Source organism: Canis aureus, chromosome 8 (genome assembly GCF_053574225.1).
Source record: "Canis aureus isolate CA01 chromosome 8, VMU_Caureus_v.1.0, whole genome shotgun sequence".
NCBI lineage: Eukaryota > Metazoa > Chordata > Mammalia > Carnivora > Canidae > Canis > Canis aureus.
This window is the reverse complement of record NC_135618.1, coordinates 69,089,587-69,107,969: the sequence shown is the minus strand read 5'-3', so window position 1 is coordinate 69,107,969 and position 18,383 is coordinate 69,089,587. Positions and strand designations below refer to the sequence as shown.

Sequence of the window (18,383 nt, the reverse complement as noted above, 5' to 3'; positions counted from 1 at the left end):
TTCCCTCATGAATTATTCAGCAGCGCGCGCTCCAATCAGCGCGCCCCGGCCCCCACGCCGAGCCCCGGCTGCGGGAGGAGGGAGCTCCCCCGCCCCCCGCGCCCCTCCCTCCCCGGCCAGGCGCCGCCCGGCCCAGTCCCAACCCGGCCCAGCCCCGGCCCGCCCGGCCCCGCGCCGCAGTCTCCCTCCCTCCCGCTCCGTCCCCGCTCGGCTCCCATCCTCCTGGCCGGCGCGGAGCGCCCTCGGCCCGGCGGCGCGAGCAGCACCACTCCTGGGAGGGGGGGAGACCGCGAGCGGCCGGCCCACCCCCAGCCAGCCGGGGCGGGACCCCGAGGCCCCGGAGGGACCCAGACTCCAGGCACGTCCCGCTCTGCGTCCGCTCCGAGCAGCCAGTGCGAAGACGCCCCCCGCCCGCCCGCGCGCGCGGCGGGGACGCGGGGCCACACCTGGGCGCCGGTGCCGGGAGCGCCCGCATGGGCCCGCGTTGAGGGCCCCGACTGGGAGTCCCACGCGGGGAGTTGGTGTCTGCACTCTCGGGGGGGGTCCAGACCTGGGGGGGCTAGTGCCCCCCAAGCTCGGATCGGATCCAACCCGAGAGAGCCGGCGCCATGGAGCTCCGGGCTCTGCTTTGCTGGGCTTCGCTCGCCGCGGCTTTGGAAGGTGAGTTTCCCAGGGGGCACCCCGGCACTCCAGGGGCCCCCAAAGTTGGGCCTCGGAGTGAAGGGGCTGGCCACTCTGCTCTTACCCCGGTACCCCAACCCCGAACACTTCGGACCAATAGTGCTGGACCGGGCGGGGGGCGGGGAGGAGGCGGCCCAGCGGGGAGTGGAGGTTTCTTTTGTTTGGGAAAGAGAAGAAGTGGAGCTCCGTCCCGGGACGTGCCTCTGCCCCAGCTTCCCAGACTCTTCACCCTGATTCCGCACGCCTTTTGCAGCCTTTCCTTTCTCCCCTACTCCAGTATCTTCCAAAGTTTCTGTCCCTTTTCCCACTTTTGCCAAACATGAGGCAACGTTTTTGGGATCTGCTGCAGACAAGGCAGAACTTTGTGCTAGGCCAGAAAACTGCCCCCACCCCCTATTCCTCAGCGTTCACACCTTGATCCTGCAGTTCTCCTGCCTCTGGCTGGACGGCCACCGTCTGCACTCACTCTCCAAACGCCGGGATTTCTCCCAGAGCCACTGTCTCTGCTGCAATGAGGCCCCCCTCCCTGGTTTCCCCAGGCTGCACCCTGGCCCTTTAAATGCTGTCTAGACCCCAGCCCGGCACCAGTCCTGCCCGAGTCCCTTTCTGCACCCCTACAGGCCAGCAGAAACTGACCTTCACAGTCCCCATGGCACCTGAACTTAGCCTAACTGCCAATCTCTCTAAATTTCTGATTTTTCTGTATACCCTCCCCTGCACCCCAAATGTTTCTTCCCCTGTAAGTCTCTTCCCTCCCCTCACCCCCTGGAGGGGGAGCCAAGAGCCCTGTAAACCCTTCTCATAAGGCCCTAATCTCCTTTTCAGTGAGCTGCCTCCTTCCCCCCTTCACTGCCTAGAATCAAAGGGGTCTGGGGGGGGGGGGTGGTCGTGGGGGTCTGCTGAGGAGGAGGAATCAAAAGCAGTTAGAAACCCATCTCCCCCAGCCTGGGCTGTGCTGCTCTGGGCCGAGGATCAAAGGCTGGAGACGGGGAGAGGGGACCCTTGCCCAGTTCTGAGAAAGAAGGGAAGAAGGAAGGCAAAGTAGGGAGAGCCCCCCCCCCCAAGCTCCCCAGGGCAAAGTGTGGTGAAAAGAGGAAAATAAGGCGAAGGAGAAAGGCAAATGCTTCCATGCTGACACTTAAGTGCTTCCCAAGCCCGAGGCCAGTGCTAAGCCCATTACATTTTCTTCACCTTCCTAACAGCTTGGCAGTGGGAGAGGGACTGTTGCCCCCATTTTACAGATGGGGAAACTGAGGCTTAACGAGGCGTTAAGTCACCTGCCTGGGGCCACGTGCCCCCATGGAGGTGGAAGGCGGGAGATAGAAAACAGAGAAGGGACAGCGACACTCTGAAAGGGAGGTGGACAGAGGGCGGGGGAGAGAGGTGAGAGGCAGGACAAGTGACAGATCAGACCAGGCTCTCTGAGCCGGAGATAGGAGGAGAGAAAGTGAGGCTCTCAGAGCTTGAGGACAGCCCTGAAACAGACAGTGTGTAAATTGGAGACAGGAAAACACTATCCTGGCTGGAACAATGGAGGGTGGAGACGGCAGCCTCTAGCCACCCCTTCCCAGAACCCGGGCATCCTGTCCCCAGCGTGCTGGGCTGGCTCCTGCCACCACCCCGTCCGGGGGACCCAGGCCTCATCTCAGGCTGGCTGGGGGTCCTGCCTGACCCCTTGCCCTCCGGTGGACATCATTTGGTCCCTGGGAGGAGGCTGCCTGCCCCACCCACCCACCTTCCCTTCCCTCCTTTCCCGAAGCCCCCACGGAGCAGGAGCCTGAGGGGGGAGGAACGTGGGGAGGACCTGCTCCCAGGTGTGCTGCTGGATCTGCTGGGGGTCCCCCACATGGCATGGGCCTCCCTGGGGATTCCCCTGCCCTCCCTCCACCCTGCACTGCCAGGGCCTGTGATGTTTCTCCTAATCCCCCCTTTCCGCCAGAGCCCCACCCTCCCTCCCCCCTACACCCCTCCCACGAGACCCAGGCCGAGCCAGGTGTGTTCACCCCTCCATACACCCCTAAAATCTCCTCCCTTTCTCCTTCTCATAACTAAATCCAGATGTGAGGCCTCTGCAGGCAGGGGCCAGGGCGGGAACCCAAGCGTCCTGGCCTCCAGCACTTCCTCCTCTGACAGCAGTGAGCTCTTGGGGGGGCGGAGCAGGGGGCGGGGGAGGGGCGTGGGGGAGTAGGGCTGGACCTTATGAGCTCAGTACCACCCTCCAGGATCTGAAGGCCTGGAGGGTTTGGTCCAAAAAGGGGGTGTGGGCCCAGAAAAGAGGGGTGGAGTTGGGGGGAAGGAGGCAGCTACTTTGAATATAGGGAAGGGACCATGGGTTGGCCACGAGGCTGGCCCTGTAAGGAGGGTTATCCCTGTGCCTACAGGTCTTTGCCCTTCTCAGGTCATGCCAGGTCCAGGGTCTAGTTCAACCCTGCCTGAGCTTGCTTGGAGCTTCTCCTCTTCTCAGGGACCAGCAGTTCTCAGAGGCCTAGATCTCGGAGTCCTGAGAGGGTAGCTGGGTGCCTGCCAGCTGTTAGAGGTGGGGTTGGCACTCAGAAAAAAAGCTGAGAAGGGGGAGCAGCGGAGGGCAGGGCTTGCTCCCCTGTTCCTCTCTCCACTCACCTGGCCCCAGTTGCACCAGCTTGGAGCCAAGAGGACCCACCTGTCTCAGGCAGTTCCCAGGGATTTAGTCTTCCCAGCGTCTCTCCTCCAGTGCTGACTGTCCATCTGTTCATTTGTCTGTCTGTCTTAGAGACCCTATTGAACACAAAGTTGGAAACTGCCGATCTGAAGTGGGTCACGTTCCCTCAGGTGGATGGGCAGGTAACAGCTGGGTCCAGGGGCTGGGACTTGGAGGGACGAGGGAGGAGGGACAAGGAGTGTCCATGCTGGCCCACTGTGCATGCCATCAGCTGGAACAGATGTTCTCTGAGCCCTTTTGCTCTCAGAGGTCCCCTCCGTCTAGCACAGCCAACCTCCCACGGACCTCCCCTCCATAAACTGACCCCCTGCTCCCCACAGTGGGAGGAGCTGAGCGGCCTGGATGAGGAGCAGCACAGCGTTCGGACCTACGAGGTGTGTGATGTGCAACGGGCACCAGGTCTGGCCCACTGGCTGCGCACTGGCTGGGTCCCGCGCCGTGGAGCTGTCCACGTGTACGCCACACTCCGCTTCACCATGCTTGAGTGCCTCTCCCTGACGCGGGCTGGCCGCTCCTGCAAGGAGACCTTCACCGTCTTCTACTTCGAGAGTGATGCTGACACGGCCACAGCCTTCACACCAGCCTGGATGGAGAACCCCTATATCAAGGTACATGGGCGCATGGGGTGCAGCTGTGGGCCAGCATGGGGCTGGGCTGGGTCAGTAGTCTCAGGTGAGCTTCCAGGGTCCTGGGCCGGGACACTGGAGCCTGGAAGCAGGAGGCTCCAGTCCGGGGAGGGAAGAACGTGGTCTACTATGTGGGGTTGAGCTGCCACCCTGGCCCCCAACCCCAGGGAGGTTGTCGAGGCCACCCTCTGCCACGTCCCACATTCTCCGAGTACACGTTGCCTTTCATGAAGAGACATTCTATGCATCTGCTGATGCCTCACCCCGAAATGCCTCCTTTCTGTTCTTTCTACCCAATTCCTACTTGTCTCAGAAGCTTCAGCTCCCCTGGGATGCCTCTGCTGTGGTGCCTGCCCTGTCATAGGCACTTTACCTGTCATAGATCTTTTTTTTTTTCCTTTTCAAAGATTTTATTTATTTATTCATGGGAGACACACACACACACACACACACACACACACACACACACAGAGGCAGAGACACAGGCAGAGGGAGAAGCAGGCTCCATGCAGGGAGCCCGATGTGGGACTCGATCCCGGGGCTCCAGGAGCACACCCTGAGCCAAAGGCAGATGCTTAACTGCTGAGCCACCCAGGCGTCCCACCTGTCATAGATCTTATCATGCTTTTAACACCTATTACCTTCATTTTGGTTTCCTTGGCTCCAAGCCCAGGGCCCGGCTCGGAGTAGGTGTTGATAAATGTCTGCAGGATGAGTGAACAGAAAGGGAGTACAGGATGGAGGCTGGACACATCATAGGACCTCAGTAAGCGTCAATGGGTAATGTTAGGTCATGCTGGGAAAGGTAGCAAAATGGCTCTGGAACAGGAACTGAGGTGATCAGGGACAGGGTGAGCTGGGAAGACGAGAATAGCCTACCTGCCAGGTCTTTGGGGAGTGGAGGACAGCTGCAATGAGTCTCTTTCCTCACCTGGCAGGTGGACACCGTGGCTGCTGAGCACCTGACCCGGAAGCGCCCTGGGGCTGAGGCAACAGGGAAGGTGAACATCAAGACACTGCGTCTGGGCCCACTCACCAAGGCTGGCTTCTACCTGGCCTTCCAGGACCAGGGTGCCTGCATGGCCCTGCTCTCCCTGCACCTCTTCTATAAGAAGTGCTCCCAACTGACTGTGAACCTCACATACTTCCCGGAGACGGTGCCTCGGGAGCTTGTGGTGCCTGTGGCAGGGAGCTGTGTGGCCGACGCCGTCCCCACTCCTGGCCCCAGCCCCAGCCTCTACTGCCGGGAGGATGGCCAGTGGGCTGAGCAGCCGGTCACGGGCTGCAGCTGTGCTGCTGGCTTCGAGGCCGCAGAGGGGAATACCAGGTGCCGAGGTAAGGGCTGGTGTCCTTTCCGTAAAGCTTGCCGCACATCCGTGTGGGGAGGGTCCTGTACCCTCACTCTTGGATTCAATCGAATTTCCATTTTGAACATTGTTCATTCTCAAGGGCACTCAGAGGTCCCGTTTCAGAGCCCCAGCATAGGTCTGAGCTCTTCCACCCTCTTTCTCCTCATTATGTTTCACATCTTTCTGTATGAGGGATGCAAGGGTGTCCTCAGCATGGGGGGACCTTGTTGGACTTTGAGGGCAAAGGCATCTATAGTCTCTATTTCTTGCTCATTATGGGTTTCTTTTTTTTTTTTTTTTAAGATTTTATTTATTTATTCATGAGAGACACACAGAGAGAGAGGCAGAGGGAGAAGCAGGCTCCATGCAGGAGCCTGACGTGGCACTCGATCCTGGGTTTTCAGGATCAGGCCCTGGGCTGAAAGCAGTGCTAAACCGCTGAGCCACCCAGGCTGCCCAACATTATGGGTTTCCTCTAACTTACTGATACTGAATTCTCGCTTAGCTGTTCCTTTAGAGCAGGCATTCAGAACCTGGGTTTTGTAGATAGAAAGTAAGGGATCTAGGAACTTGGGTAGAGAAAAAAAATGACCTAATTGTCACTCGCCTCCACCTGAAATTGGCCTTGCATGTGGAATGACAGTGATAGAGGCCAACGGTTCACAGTAGGACTGAGACTTGCACATCCTTCCAATCATGGCTGTTTTCTCAGCCTGTTAAAAATTAGGCAAGAATGTCCAAATGCCATTTTTTTGCTTATCATGACTTTAGGATTACAGGGGCTGCTGTATCTTGTAAATAAACAAACACTGTATTCTTAAGGCACGAACTTGTTTTCTTCATGTTTTGGGTCATTGCATTTCTTTTTTTTTTTTTAAGATTTTATTTATTTATTCATGAGAGACACACAGAGAGAGAGGCAGAGACAGGCAGAGGGAGAAGCAGGATCCATGCAGGGAACCCGACGTGGGACTTGATCCCGGGTGTCCAGGATCACGCCCTGAGCTGAAGGCGGCACTAAACTGCTGAGCTACCCAGGCTGCCCCTGGTCATTGCATTTCAATTCACTTGGTTTCCTTTGTGATCCTCTGTGTTTTGTGGTGTGCATTTATTTTATCTTTTGAATGTTTTTTTTTTAAGATTTTATTTATTTATTCATGAAAGACACAGAGACACAGAGGGAGAAGCAGGCTTTCTGCAGGGAGCCCAATGGGGGACTCGATCCCCAGACCCAGAATCGTGCCCTGAGCCGAAGGCAGACACTCAACGAAGGCAGATGTTTAACCGCCGAGCCACCCAGGCATCCCTTTTTTGAATACTCTATTTATTTATATGAGAGAGAGAGAGAGCATGTGTGCACAAGCAGGGGGAGGGGCAGGGTAGAAGGAGAAACAGGCTCCTTGCTCTATACCAGGACCCCAAGATCATGACCTGAGCTGAAGTCAAGATGCTCAACTGACTGAGCCACCCAGGTACCCCTGTGGTGTGCATTTAAAAACATAGTTCTGAGCAGAGGCCTCTTGGTTTCACCTGGCAGCCACAGGGTGTGGCAGTGGCCGGGTGGTAGTGTTGAGGTCAACAAAGCTTCAAATCCCTGATTTGTAGGGAGAGTCTCCTTCTTCTCTTAGATGTTAGGTTTTTGAGTTCTTCCCTCCCTCTACCCCACTTTGCACTCCCTGCACCCTTAAGAGCAGCTGAATGTTTTCGGTAATCATTGTCTCTCTTTCAGCCTGTGCCCAAGGCACCTTCAAGCCCTTGTCCGGGGAGGGGTCCTGTCAGCCATGTCCAGCCAACAGCCACTCCAACACCATCGGCTCACCCATGTGCCAGTGCCGCATTGGGTACTTCAGGGCCCGCACAGATTTCCGGGGAGCACCCTGTACCAGTAAGTGACCAGTGACCCCTGAGGTGGCGGGTGGATACCTACCATAGCCCCCAGCTTCCCCAGCCTTCCTCCTATTGGCCCTGGCCTGCTGATGCCCAGCCAAGATAAGAAGCCAGTGAGGATACCTGTGTACCTCGAGGTGCTTCCCTGACGCTTGAGTCAGCCTCTGCCTCCCTGGTGTCCCGCAGCGCCACCCTCTGCTCCCAGAAGTGTGGTTCCCCGCCTGAATGGCTCCTCCCTGCGCCTGGAGTGGAGCGCCCCCCTGGAGTCCGGGGGCCGAGAGGATCTCACCTATGCTCTGCGCTGCCGGGAGTGCCGCCCTGGGGGGTCCTGTACACCCTGCGGAGGAGACCTGACTTTTGACCCTGGCCCCCGGGACCTTGTGGAACCCTGGGTGGCAGTTCGTGGGCTGCGTCCAGATTTCACCTACACCTTCGAGGTCACCGCCTTGAACGGGGTGTCCTCTCTGGCCACTGGACCTGTCCCATTTGAGGCTGTGAATGTCACCACTGACCGTGAGGGTGAGATGGGGAGCCGGTGGTCAGCTGGGAGGGATGCAGATGGCCTGAAGGGAAAAAGGCAGGGGCAGGACAGTGGGGTCGCTAGGAAGCATGGAGCGTCAGGACTTGCAGGGTGAGAGGCAGGCAGAAGAGTAAAAAGAGGTGCAGACTTCAGGACGGGGCAGAGAGTCACGGGAGCCCTTGAAGCAGCTGGAGATCTGAGACAAGTGTAGCCAGCAGAGGCAGAGCTGGGAAAGTTAAAAGACAGACTTGCCGTGTGCAAATACCCTAATGGGTCGTCTCCCTCACAGTACCACCCCCAGTGTCCGACATCCGGGTGACACGGTCATCGCCCAGCAGCTTGAGCCTGGCCTGGGCTGTTCCCCGGGCCCCCAGCGGAGCTGTGCTGGACTATGAGGTCAAGTATCACGAGAAGGTGAGACCCGGACTTGCCCCTAGGGTTTGGGGTGGGCCGTGGGATGTGTTCTGGGGGCTGGCTGAATTACAGGGATCTGAGAAGTGTTTGAATTTCAGCTGTGCTGAGTACTAGCTGTGTGACGTTGGGCCAGCCCCCTTGGCCTCCCTGAGTCCAACATCCCCAATGTAAAACAGTTGTAGTAATAATAACGACCCCACAGAATTGCTGTGAGGATTAAATGCTATAACGAAAGCCAAACACTTGCCACATAGCAGAACCACGATGCAGAGACGGGGACACAGGGTCTGGGAGGGGGAGAGGTGGGAAGAGCAATGGAAACCAGAGAGCCCTGGCTTACGGCCAACCCTTCCCCCTCTGGGACAGGGCACAGAGGGCCCCAGCAGCGTGCGGTTCCTGAAGACGTCGGAAAACCGGGCAGAGCTGCGGGGGCTGAAACGGGGAGCCAGCTACCTGGTCCAGGTGCGGGCACGCTCTGAAGCCGGCTACGGGCCCTTTGGCCAGGAGCACCACAGCCAGACCCAGCTGGACGGTGAGCCCCGGGACCAGGGCGTCGGCCAGGGTACTGCCCCTCCATCGCATAGGGGGCCTTGCCTGTGCCCTCGAAGGACCCCTGAAGTCACATTCCCGTGCTCCGTCAGCCCTGAGGCATTTTGGCCTGCGGAGGGGAGCATAGGCTGCAGAAACCAAACCAGCAGCATGGAGGGAAGACCTGCCCAGTGGCTTTCCAGCTGCGTGACTCTCTGCCAAAGCCTGACCCTTAAGCCCCACCCTGCCTCCCCAGATTGGAAATAGCACGAGGTCTCTCTCACAGCCTCCAAAGGATGACACCTATTTTTTTTTTTTAAGATTTTATTTATTTATTCACAAGAGACACACTGAGAGAGAGGCAGAGACACAGGCAGAGGGAGAAGCAGGCTCCATGTGGGAAGCCCGGAATGACACTGATTCATTATAATGCTTGTTGGCTGAGAGACTTTCAAACCTTTGAACGGTTTGAGGCACGATTCACATACCATACAATTAATTCACCCATTTAGAGTGGCTTTTCATATGTCGAGAGTTGTGTGACCATTGCCACAATTAATTTTAGGATATCACAGCATCCAAGGAAAGATACTCCCTCAATCACCCGCACCCCTGGCAAACACAAATTTACCTTCTGTGTTTATGGATTTGCCTCTTCTGGGCATTTCATACAAATGGAGTCCTACACTGCAGCTTCTTCCTTCACTGGGCACAACGTGTGCCAGGTTCGTCCACGTTTGGGGTGTATAGCGCTTTTTATGGCTGGAAGATATTCCATGGTATAGCGATAGCCTGTTTTATTTGTCCATTTGTCCATTTCATCTGTTGACGGACATCTGAGTTACTTCCACATTTTGGTTATGGACCTTTTCATTTTTAGCTTCTGGGACCTTCTGTGGTCACCACTATTTATAACTGAACAAAATCAAGCCTGCTTTGGCTGTAACAAGGCTGGGAAACTTCCTTGCGGAGGTGCCCACGCTGCTGGAAAGCAATTTGGTCTCAGGAGAACACACCTCAAGCCTTGCAGCTGGTTGCAGCGTCCCTGGGGGCCGTCAGCTTCTGATCGCGGGTTTTTCTGTCCCAGAGAACGAGAGCTGGCGGGAGCAGCTGGCCCTGATCGCGGGCACAGCCGTCGTGGGTGTGGTGCTGGTCCTGGTGGTCATTGTCATTGCTGTTCTCTGCCTCAGGTAAGGACTCTGGGCACCTGGAGGCTCGTGGGGAGGCCCATGTAGATGACCAACTACCCTCTTGCTCCAGGGAAGCCTCCCTCCGTGCCCTCAGAATACTTCTTTCCCCTTGGAAGCTTTTCTGACCCCCCCGCCCCCGCTCCTCCTGTGCCCATCCTGTCCCTCTGGGAACTCGAGATGTGTTGAGTCCATTTACCGTTTCTTTCCCGTCGGCCACAGGAAGCAGAGCAACGGGAGAGAAGCTGAGTACTCGGACAAGCATGGACAGTACCTCATCGGGCACGGTGGGTAGGCCTGTCCTGAAGGAAACGGGACTGGGGCAAGAGGTGGGAATCTGGGCATCTGAGTGCAGGGGGAGGCTACCTCTCAGTTAATGGGAGCCCACATGATTTCTCAGGTACTAAGGTCTATATTGACCCCTTCACTTATGAAGACCCCAATGAGGCTGTGAGGGAATTTGCGAAAGAGATTGACGTTTCCTATGTCAAGATTGAGGAGGTGATCGGCGCAGGTGAGAGGGAAGGTGGACACCCAGGGTCTGGGCTGGGGAGTCGGAGGGCGGGGGGCGCGAAGCAGGGCTGACTCTTGGCATCCTTTCTGAAGGTGAGTTTGGCGAGGTGTGCCGGGGGCGGCTCAAGGCCCCAGGGAAGAAAGAGAGCTGTGTGGCTATCAAGACCCTGAAAGGGGGCTACACAGAGCGGCAGCGGCGGGAGTTCCTGAGTGAGGCCTCCATCATGGGCCAGTTCGAGCATCCTAACATCATCCGCCTGGAGGGCGTGGTCACCAACAGCGTGCCTGTCATGATCCTCACCGAGTTCATGGAGAATGGCGCTCTGGACTCCTTCCTGCGGGTAAGCCCCCGGCCCCTAGCCTCCCGCGTCCTCCCATATTCCCCCAGCACAGCCAAGGAGCTCAGAACCAGGACAGGTGGTAGGGTGCACATCATACCCCCAATGCCCTTTGTTCTCCCTGGAGGGAGTTCCCAGGACAGCTTGAGTTCCCAGGACTGGCCTTTCCTGTGTCTCTCAGTGTGTTCTGGGGGCTGGCTGAATTACAGGGATCTGAGAAGTGGAATCTGAGTGGAAAAGGCCTGTCTGTGGGGCCAGCAGACCCAGGATTTGGAGGGGTGGTCATTTGTCCTCTTGACAAATACTTCCTGAGCACCATCTGGTGCCTCAGCCTTTGTCCTAAGTCTTGGGAATAAAGCCATGAACATCTCTGCACTTGACAGTGTGGTGGAGACAAACAAGCTTTTAAAAAACAGGGCAGCCCTGGTGGCTCAGCGGTTTAGCGCTGCTTTCAACCCAGGGCCTGATCTTGGAGACCTGGGATCGAGTCCCACGTCGGGCTCCCTGCATGGAGCCTGCTTCTCCCTCTGCCTGTGTCTCTGCCTCTCTCTCTCTCTCTCTCTGTCATGAATAAATAAATAAAATCTTTAAGAAAAAAAAAAACAATAAAAAACAAATATTTTGGAGAAGTGACTAGAGATGATGGGGAAGAGCTTATTTTATTTTTGTCACTTTAATAGGTTTTACTCAATACTGTTTTATTTTTTAACTTTACATCTTTTTTAAAAAAGCAAAAACATCTTCCTACAGAGCAAAATAGCATTACATTTAACAGAATTATGATGCTTCCTTGGGATCATCCAATACCCAGTTAACATTCCCATTTCCCTAGCTGTCCCCCCACACAGCTCTTCTCCTGGTTTCTCCAAACTGGGATCCAGTTCACGATCAAACATTGCACCTGGTGGCTATTTTTTTTTTTTTTTTTTTAGCCTCTTCCAAATCCAGGGCAGTCCCTTATTGTGATACTGACATGCTGAAAAGCTGGACCTCATCCCCTTGAATGTCTCACCTTCTGGATTTATCAGCCTCTTGTGGGGGGGGTCATTTAGCTTGTTTCTCTAGTTCCTTTAAGGGAAGATATATCTAATGTTCTAATAAGTCCAAAAATAAATATCCATGGCCAGCCTACATCAGGGATGCTGTGTATCCTGCATGACACCCCAACCAGAGATAGGCTACCTGGCTGTTACCAGGAGAGCTGCCAAGGCAGGCCCTGAGTATTGTGATAACAGCCTGACCTTCCACTGTCAACATAAGAGTCTGTTCCATTGGTATCAGACAAACGTCCAGTTCCCAGGAGGGGAAAGGGATCTATTTTAGAAGAAATGATATTTGGGGGGCAGCCAGGTGGCTCAGTGGTTTAGCATCTGCCTTCAGCCCAGGGCATGATCCTGGAGACCCAGGATCGAGTCCCACTATCAGGCTCCCTGCATGGAGCCTGCTTCTCCCTCTGCCTGTGTCTCTGCCTCTCTTTCTGTCTGTGTGTGTCTCTCATGAGTAAATAAATAAAATCTTTAAAAAAAAAGAAATAATATTTGGGTAGATGGGAAAGAGCCAACCATGAGCGGATGGGAGGGAGAAGCACACTAGGGGAACCAGAGTGGGCAGGGACCCGACATATTCAAGAAGCAGAAAGGCCTAGGTGGCTCAGTCAGTTAAGCATCTGACTTTAGCTCAGATCATGATCTTGGGGTCCTGGGATTAGGCTCCAAGTCAGGCTCCCTGAGCAGTGGGGAGTCTGCTTGTCCTCCCTCTACCCTTCCCCCTGCTCATACACATACTTGCTCTCTCTGTAAATAAATAAATAAATCTTTTTAAAAAATGGCAGAAAGGCCAGTGAAATTAACCCAAGCAGAGGAGCAGAGGTATATCTCCATGTACATGGTGGTCAGACCACATGAATCTCGTGACCTTAGTAAGGAATTTGGATTTGATTAGAAGTTCAAGGGGAAGGCTTTGGAGGGATTTCAGCTGGAGGGAGGTGGTTTTAGGAGCTCCTTTTGGTGGTGGTAGGGAGCAAGAGCCAGGAGCCAGTGAGGAGACCTACACCTACAGTCCTTTGAGGTGTAAGGGTTGCAGCTGGGTGGGGAGAAGTAGCTGGATTTGGGACATGTTTTGGAGGCAGGTCCAACAGAAACCTCCTGATGGATTGTAAGTGGCAGGTGAGGGAGAGAGGAATCACAGAGACTCCGGGGTCTGGCCTGAGCATCTGGCCTGAGCATCTGGCCAGCGGTGTTTCCACAAGGTGAGATCCCAGGCCTGGAGAAAGTGCAGGCTTGGAGGACAGGTTCAGAATTCAGGTTTTGGACTCTGACCCTGGCACTATGGCTGCCAAGGATCTCTGCATGCTTGCTGAACCCAGAAGATGGGATTTTTTTTTTTTTTTTTTTTTTAAGATTTTATTTATTTATTCATGAGAGACACAGGCAGAAGGAGAAGCAGGCTCCATGCAGGGAGCCCGATATGGGACTTGATCCCGGGACTCCAGGATTATGCCCTGGGCTGAAGGCAGGTACTAAACCACTGAGCCACCCAGGGATCCCCAAGAAGATGGGATTCTTTCACTGTGACTGGCTGGCTGGCTTATCTGGTGAGAATAGACTCTGTAAAGGTCAAGGTCAAACTTTCTGTCTTGGTTTGGTGCTGTCTCAGTGTCTCGCAAGCTACATACAGCTGGTCCAAAAGGGCTGAGCAAGAATGCTCTGGTTCAGTTCAAATGCATCTACACCTGTAGACTGCCCAGAGCACACTCCAAACTTAGATCAAAAGCATTTGTTGAGTATGCCTTGGACGTAGAGCTCTGTACTAGACTAAATAGAAGAAAATGTTAAAGCAATCTCCTTACAATCTTTTTTAAGATTTATTTATTTACTTCGGAGAGAGAGAAAGCATGAGCAAGTGTGAGCAAGACCAGGTGGAGGGGAGGGGCAGAGGCAGAGGGAGAGAGAATCGTTAGGCAGACTCTCTGATGAGTGTGGATGAGGGGCTTGATCTCACAACCCTGAGATCATGACCTGAGCCGAAATCAAGAAGCATGCTTAACCGATGAGCCACCCAGGAGCCCCTTCTTATAATCTTTTTTTTTTTTTTTAAGATTTTACTTATTTATTATTTATTCATGAGAGACAGAGAGAGAGAGAGAGAAGCAGAGACACAGGCAGAGGGAGAAGCAAGCTCCATGCAGGGAGCCTAATGCAGGACCTGATGCTGGGTCTCCAGGATCAGGCCCCGGGCCAAAGGTGGCACTAAACCACTGAGCCACCTGGGCTGCCCCCCTCCTTATAATCTTAAGTGTCGTGTCAGGTTAGTGCAGTGAGAGCTGAGAGCTCAGGGTAAGAGAAAAGCAGGGGACTTACCTGGGAAGTCAGCAGGCCTGCCCTGCAGGTGAGTGTGAGATGGGTCTTCAAGTGGCAGATACGGTTTAGGGGGTGGAAATCCAGGGTAATGGCAGGTGAGCTGCCCTAACTGCCCTCTCCCCTGTCTGATCTCCAGCTCAATGATGGGCAGTTCACTGTCATCCAGCTGGTGGGCATGCTTCGGGGCATCGCCTCTGGCATGCGGTACCTTGCTGAAATGAGCTATGTCCATCGAGACCTGGCTGCCCGCAACATCCTGGTCAACAGCAATCTTGTCTGCAAGGTGTCTGACTTTGGGCTTTCCCGGTTCCTGGAGGAGAACTCTTCTGATCCCACCTATACAAGCTCTCTGGTGAGGCTAGGGGACCCAAGTATGAACTGGGTTCTTAGACGCAGGTGGGGAGGGAAGGTTGGAAAGGTGGGAGGCGGAGGGATTGGTAGTTCCAGTTCAGGGACAGGATATAGGCACAGACCAGGGAGAGGACAGTCAGCTTAGGTAGGGAACCCAACTTCCAATGTCCAGGAAAAGAAGAGAGTTGAAGAGCTGCATGTCTGAGTTCCAGAGAGAAGGGAGACCTGGGGAAAAGGCAAAGGCAGGGGGTAGAATGCCTGGGTCCAATAAGTTCCTCAGCTCACCTTTTCCTCTTCCATCTTTAGGGTGGAAAGATTCCCATCCGATGGACAGCCCCCGAGGCCATTGCCTTCCGGAAGTTCACATCTGCTAGTGATGCGTGGAGCTACGGAATTGTGATGTGGGAGGTCATGTCCTTTGGAGAACGGCCATACTGGGACATGAGCAATCAGGATGTAAGTGTCCCATGGTCCCACCAAGCTTTCCTGAACGTTCTCTCACTGGGGATATGGGGTAGGGAGTGGGGTCCCCAGAGAGCTCATCACTGTTGGGTCCTTGAGGCACAAAATAGAGTTGTTTCTGTATCCAAGACTTTCATACAGCATATCTGGTCACAGCAGGACACGGAGGAGGAGGGCAGGGTTGGGAAGTTACTAATCTAGATCATGGCCCAAGAGCCACTGGGGCATCAAGCCCCAGCCAGCTTTGACCCCAGCCAGGAGGACCCTGGATCTGCCATTCTCTGGTCTATGGCACTTCTCCCAGCATCTGCTAAGTCACCATCTTCTGGGGGTCCTTTGGCATCCTTGTTCTCCCTGGGAGATCCTCACCCAGTGCTTCTACCTGTCATTCTAGGTGATCAATGCCATTGAACAGGACTACCGGCTGCCCCCGCCCCCAGACTGCCCCACTTCCCTGCACCAGCTCATGCTGGACTGTTGGCAGAAGGACCGGAATGCACGGCCCCGCTTCCCCCAGGTGGTCAGCGCCCTTGACAAGATGATCCGGAACCCGGCCAGTCTCAAAATTGTGGCCAGGGAGAATGGCGGGTGAGGACCCCGGAGGGTGGGCCTCCTTCCTGCACTCTGCCATCACTCGAGAACCCCTCCTTCCCCTTCAGAGGTATCCAGCCCTCTGGCGTTATGTGGGCTTGTTGGTTGTCCCTGTCCACTGCTCCAAGTCTGGGTGCAAAGTCCCCACCTTGACGTAGCCTGGGAACTCACTGCACCCTTCTCCATCCTTGCCTTACAGCGCCTCACACCCACTCCTGGATCAGCGGCAGCCTCACTACTCAGCTTTTGGCTCCGTGGGTGAGTGGCTTCGAGCCATCAAGATGGGACGATACGAAGAAAGTTTTGCAGCTGCTGGCTTTGGCTCCTTCGAACTGGTCAGCCAGATCTCTGCTGAGTAAGTCATGGTGGTTGAAAGCCAAGCAGTCTAAGGGGTACCTGGGGACCAGAATCAGGCTGGCGAGTTTAGCAGGAACCTTTGAGGGCACCTCCTGGTGCCAATTCTGTTATTGAGAGCACCCCTAAAGTAACAGCCCCTGGGGGCTGAGAGCCCAGGGGATCTTCTGGGCCAGCAGTGCCTACCTCACCCCTGGGCCATCCTGCTCCTCCTGTCCTGCCATGGGTATCTATCTTTGTGCATCTATCTACATTCCAGACTCTGCTCTCACATTAACAAAGTGTCAGCTCTGGCTGTTTTCCCACCCATAAAAGGAGAAGGTTGGATTAGGTTTCAGAGATCATTTCCAACTTTAATGTTAAATGGTTTTATGGTTCCAATGCCTCCCAAACACTGTGTTTTGGCCTTTCTGGTTTTCTACCTTTCTGCCTTCCCATGTCCCGCCCAGGCTGTCTTCTCAGCCCAGGTTTGAATAACACATGGAAGGAAGAGAAATCTGGAACCAGAAATCTGGAACCAGAGGGGCGTGCCCCTCTGCCCCCCCCCTCCCCACACACACACACACTGGGTAGGTCATGGGCCCCCTGCTCCCTCCCTTGTTCCAGCAACACCCTGACACTGGTCCTTACTCTCCATTTCCCACCGTTGCCTTTTTCCCTTATCTCAGGCTCCAGGCCTCAGGATGGGGGTGGGGGGTGGCGGGTGGCGGCTGCTCCGCTGCTGCTCGTTTTCCCTCCACCCGCCCCTTCCTCCCCACCCGCTCTTCCTCTCTCAGGCCTTTTCCTTCTGACTTCTTTCTCCTCTAGAGCAATCCGTGCAGCCCCTTCCCCCAACCTCATTTTGTGCGCTTTTCTCTCATTCGTTCCTCCTCACTGATTTCTCTGCCTTTCCCTAATCCTTGCTGGAGCCCCAAGCGTCAGCCCCCCCCCCACCTCCCACCTCTGGCCAGCCAGTCTCGGATACCTAGCCCCACCCTCTACTGCGGCTGCGCAGAAGGACTGTCCGCCTCCTGCTCCTAAAGCCTCTGGAAACTGCCCGCCCCTGTTGGCAACTAATGACGTGTGACCCTCCCCTGCTGGCCCTCTGATTGGCTGACGGTCCTGAGGCGGGGCGTGGTGTCTGGAGCTAAGAGCCTCCCCGGGAGCCCTGTGGCCTCACCTAGCTCTCCCTTTTTCCCCAGGGACCTGCTCCGAATTGGAGTCACTCTGGCGGGACACCAGAAGAAAATCCTGGCCAGCGTCCAGCACATGAAGTCCCAGGCCAAGCCTGGAGCCCCAGGCGGGTCGGGAGCACCAGCCCCCCAGTACTGACCTGCACCTGCTTGCCTGGCCCCACTGCTCCTGAGCGGCGGGCACTCGCAGCTTGGGGACACAGCTCCCCTTCTTCCTGGGGCAGAGTCGGATGGGGACCCAAGGGGCCTCTATACCTGGGCCCCGTTGGATTGCACTTTGAACCCGTGGGGGTGGGGAGCTGGCAATTTTGAGAGGCAGGATTTGGGGATTCTGCCATAGGAGCGTAGGAATCACATGCCCCCCAGGCGGGAAGCTGGTCTCTCGAGACTGGGTGTGACCAGAGAGGAAGCGCCTGTAATCTGCCAGCTTCCCCGGTGGTGGGCACGATTCCCGCAGCCTCCCTCTGATCCCCAGCTAGGGCCTCACGTGCCCCCCTCACCACGAAGGGCCAATGCACTGCCCTGCAGACCAAAGAGAAGAGGGTGACCAGCCTGTGAGCTCGGGAGCGGAGCGCGTCGCGCTGTGGCGGGAGGCGGGAAGGGGCGTCGTGGTCCAGGGACCAAATCATTGGACCTGGATGTCCCAACCTTGCTGCTGTCTTCCCGAACTCAGTTTCCCCTTGTAAATGCCCCCTCCCCCATCTGCTGCCTTCATATTGAAGGTTTTTGTTTTATTTTTTGTTTCTGTCTTATTTTTCCTGCCCCAACTCCTTTTTTGTTGTTTTTTGTTGTTTGTTTTTCTGCTGTCTTTGTCATAACTTTCTGTGTTGGGGGGGCCTGTTTCATTATTGTCTCCTTTGCCCAGGGTGAAACAGGAACTCATCGTGTCTGTTTCCAGAACAGTGCCTTGCTCACACCACAGCTCCCAGACACATTCCTGCCCCCAAGTACCCTCGCGCTGTGTCCATGAGGGGGAGTTGGGGGGGGGGAGGTGGTGGTAGAAACTAGAGACAGACACCGGTGCTTGGAGGGGTTCTTAAATTATATTTAAAACATTTTTTTTTTTTGTATAAATAAAAGAAAATGGGAAGCTTTGCAGTCCTGGGGGTATTTGGGAGTGGGGGACCGACTAGGTTTCTGCCGAGAGCAGGACCTGGATATGGGGGAGTGGTTGGAGGTCTGGAGACAGGGCTGTGGGGGGCTGCAGGCTTGCTTCCCGGCCCCAGGGTGTGTTTGAGGGGGTGGGGTGGGGGCAGTGGGAGATGAGTCATTGGCAGCTGCTTCTAACGGCTCCAGATGGCTCTGCCAAGAGCCCGGGGCACCTCCGGGGTGGGGCTCTCTCTCCCTCCCCTG

General features: G+C 55.6%; 1 protein-coding gene across 1 annotated transcript; it reads left to right on the top strand.

The window, feature by feature from the left end:
• The first annotated feature begins 154 nt into the window (after window positions 1-154).
• On the top strand, window positions 155-18,128 carry EPHB4 (EPH receptor B4). The gene is made up of 17 exons (XM_077908049.1): window positions 155-660; window positions 3,431-3,501; window positions 3,700-3,987; window positions 4,944-5,340; window positions 7,084-7,239; window positions 7,428-7,760; window positions 8,051-8,175; window positions 8,542-8,707; window positions 9,791-9,893; window positions 10,113-10,177; window positions 10,291-10,404; window positions 10,497-10,744; window positions 14,237-14,452; window positions 14,758-14,907; window positions 15,308-15,501; window positions 15,704-15,859; window positions 17,040-18,128. The coding sequence occupies exons 1-17, from the start codon at window positions 609-611 to the stop codon at window positions 17,167-17,169; spliced, it is 2,964 nt and encodes a 987-aa protein (XP_077764175.1). The 5' UTR covers window positions 155-608; the 3' UTR covers window positions 17,170-18,128.
• Window positions 18,129-18,383: the final 255 nt, after the last annotated feature.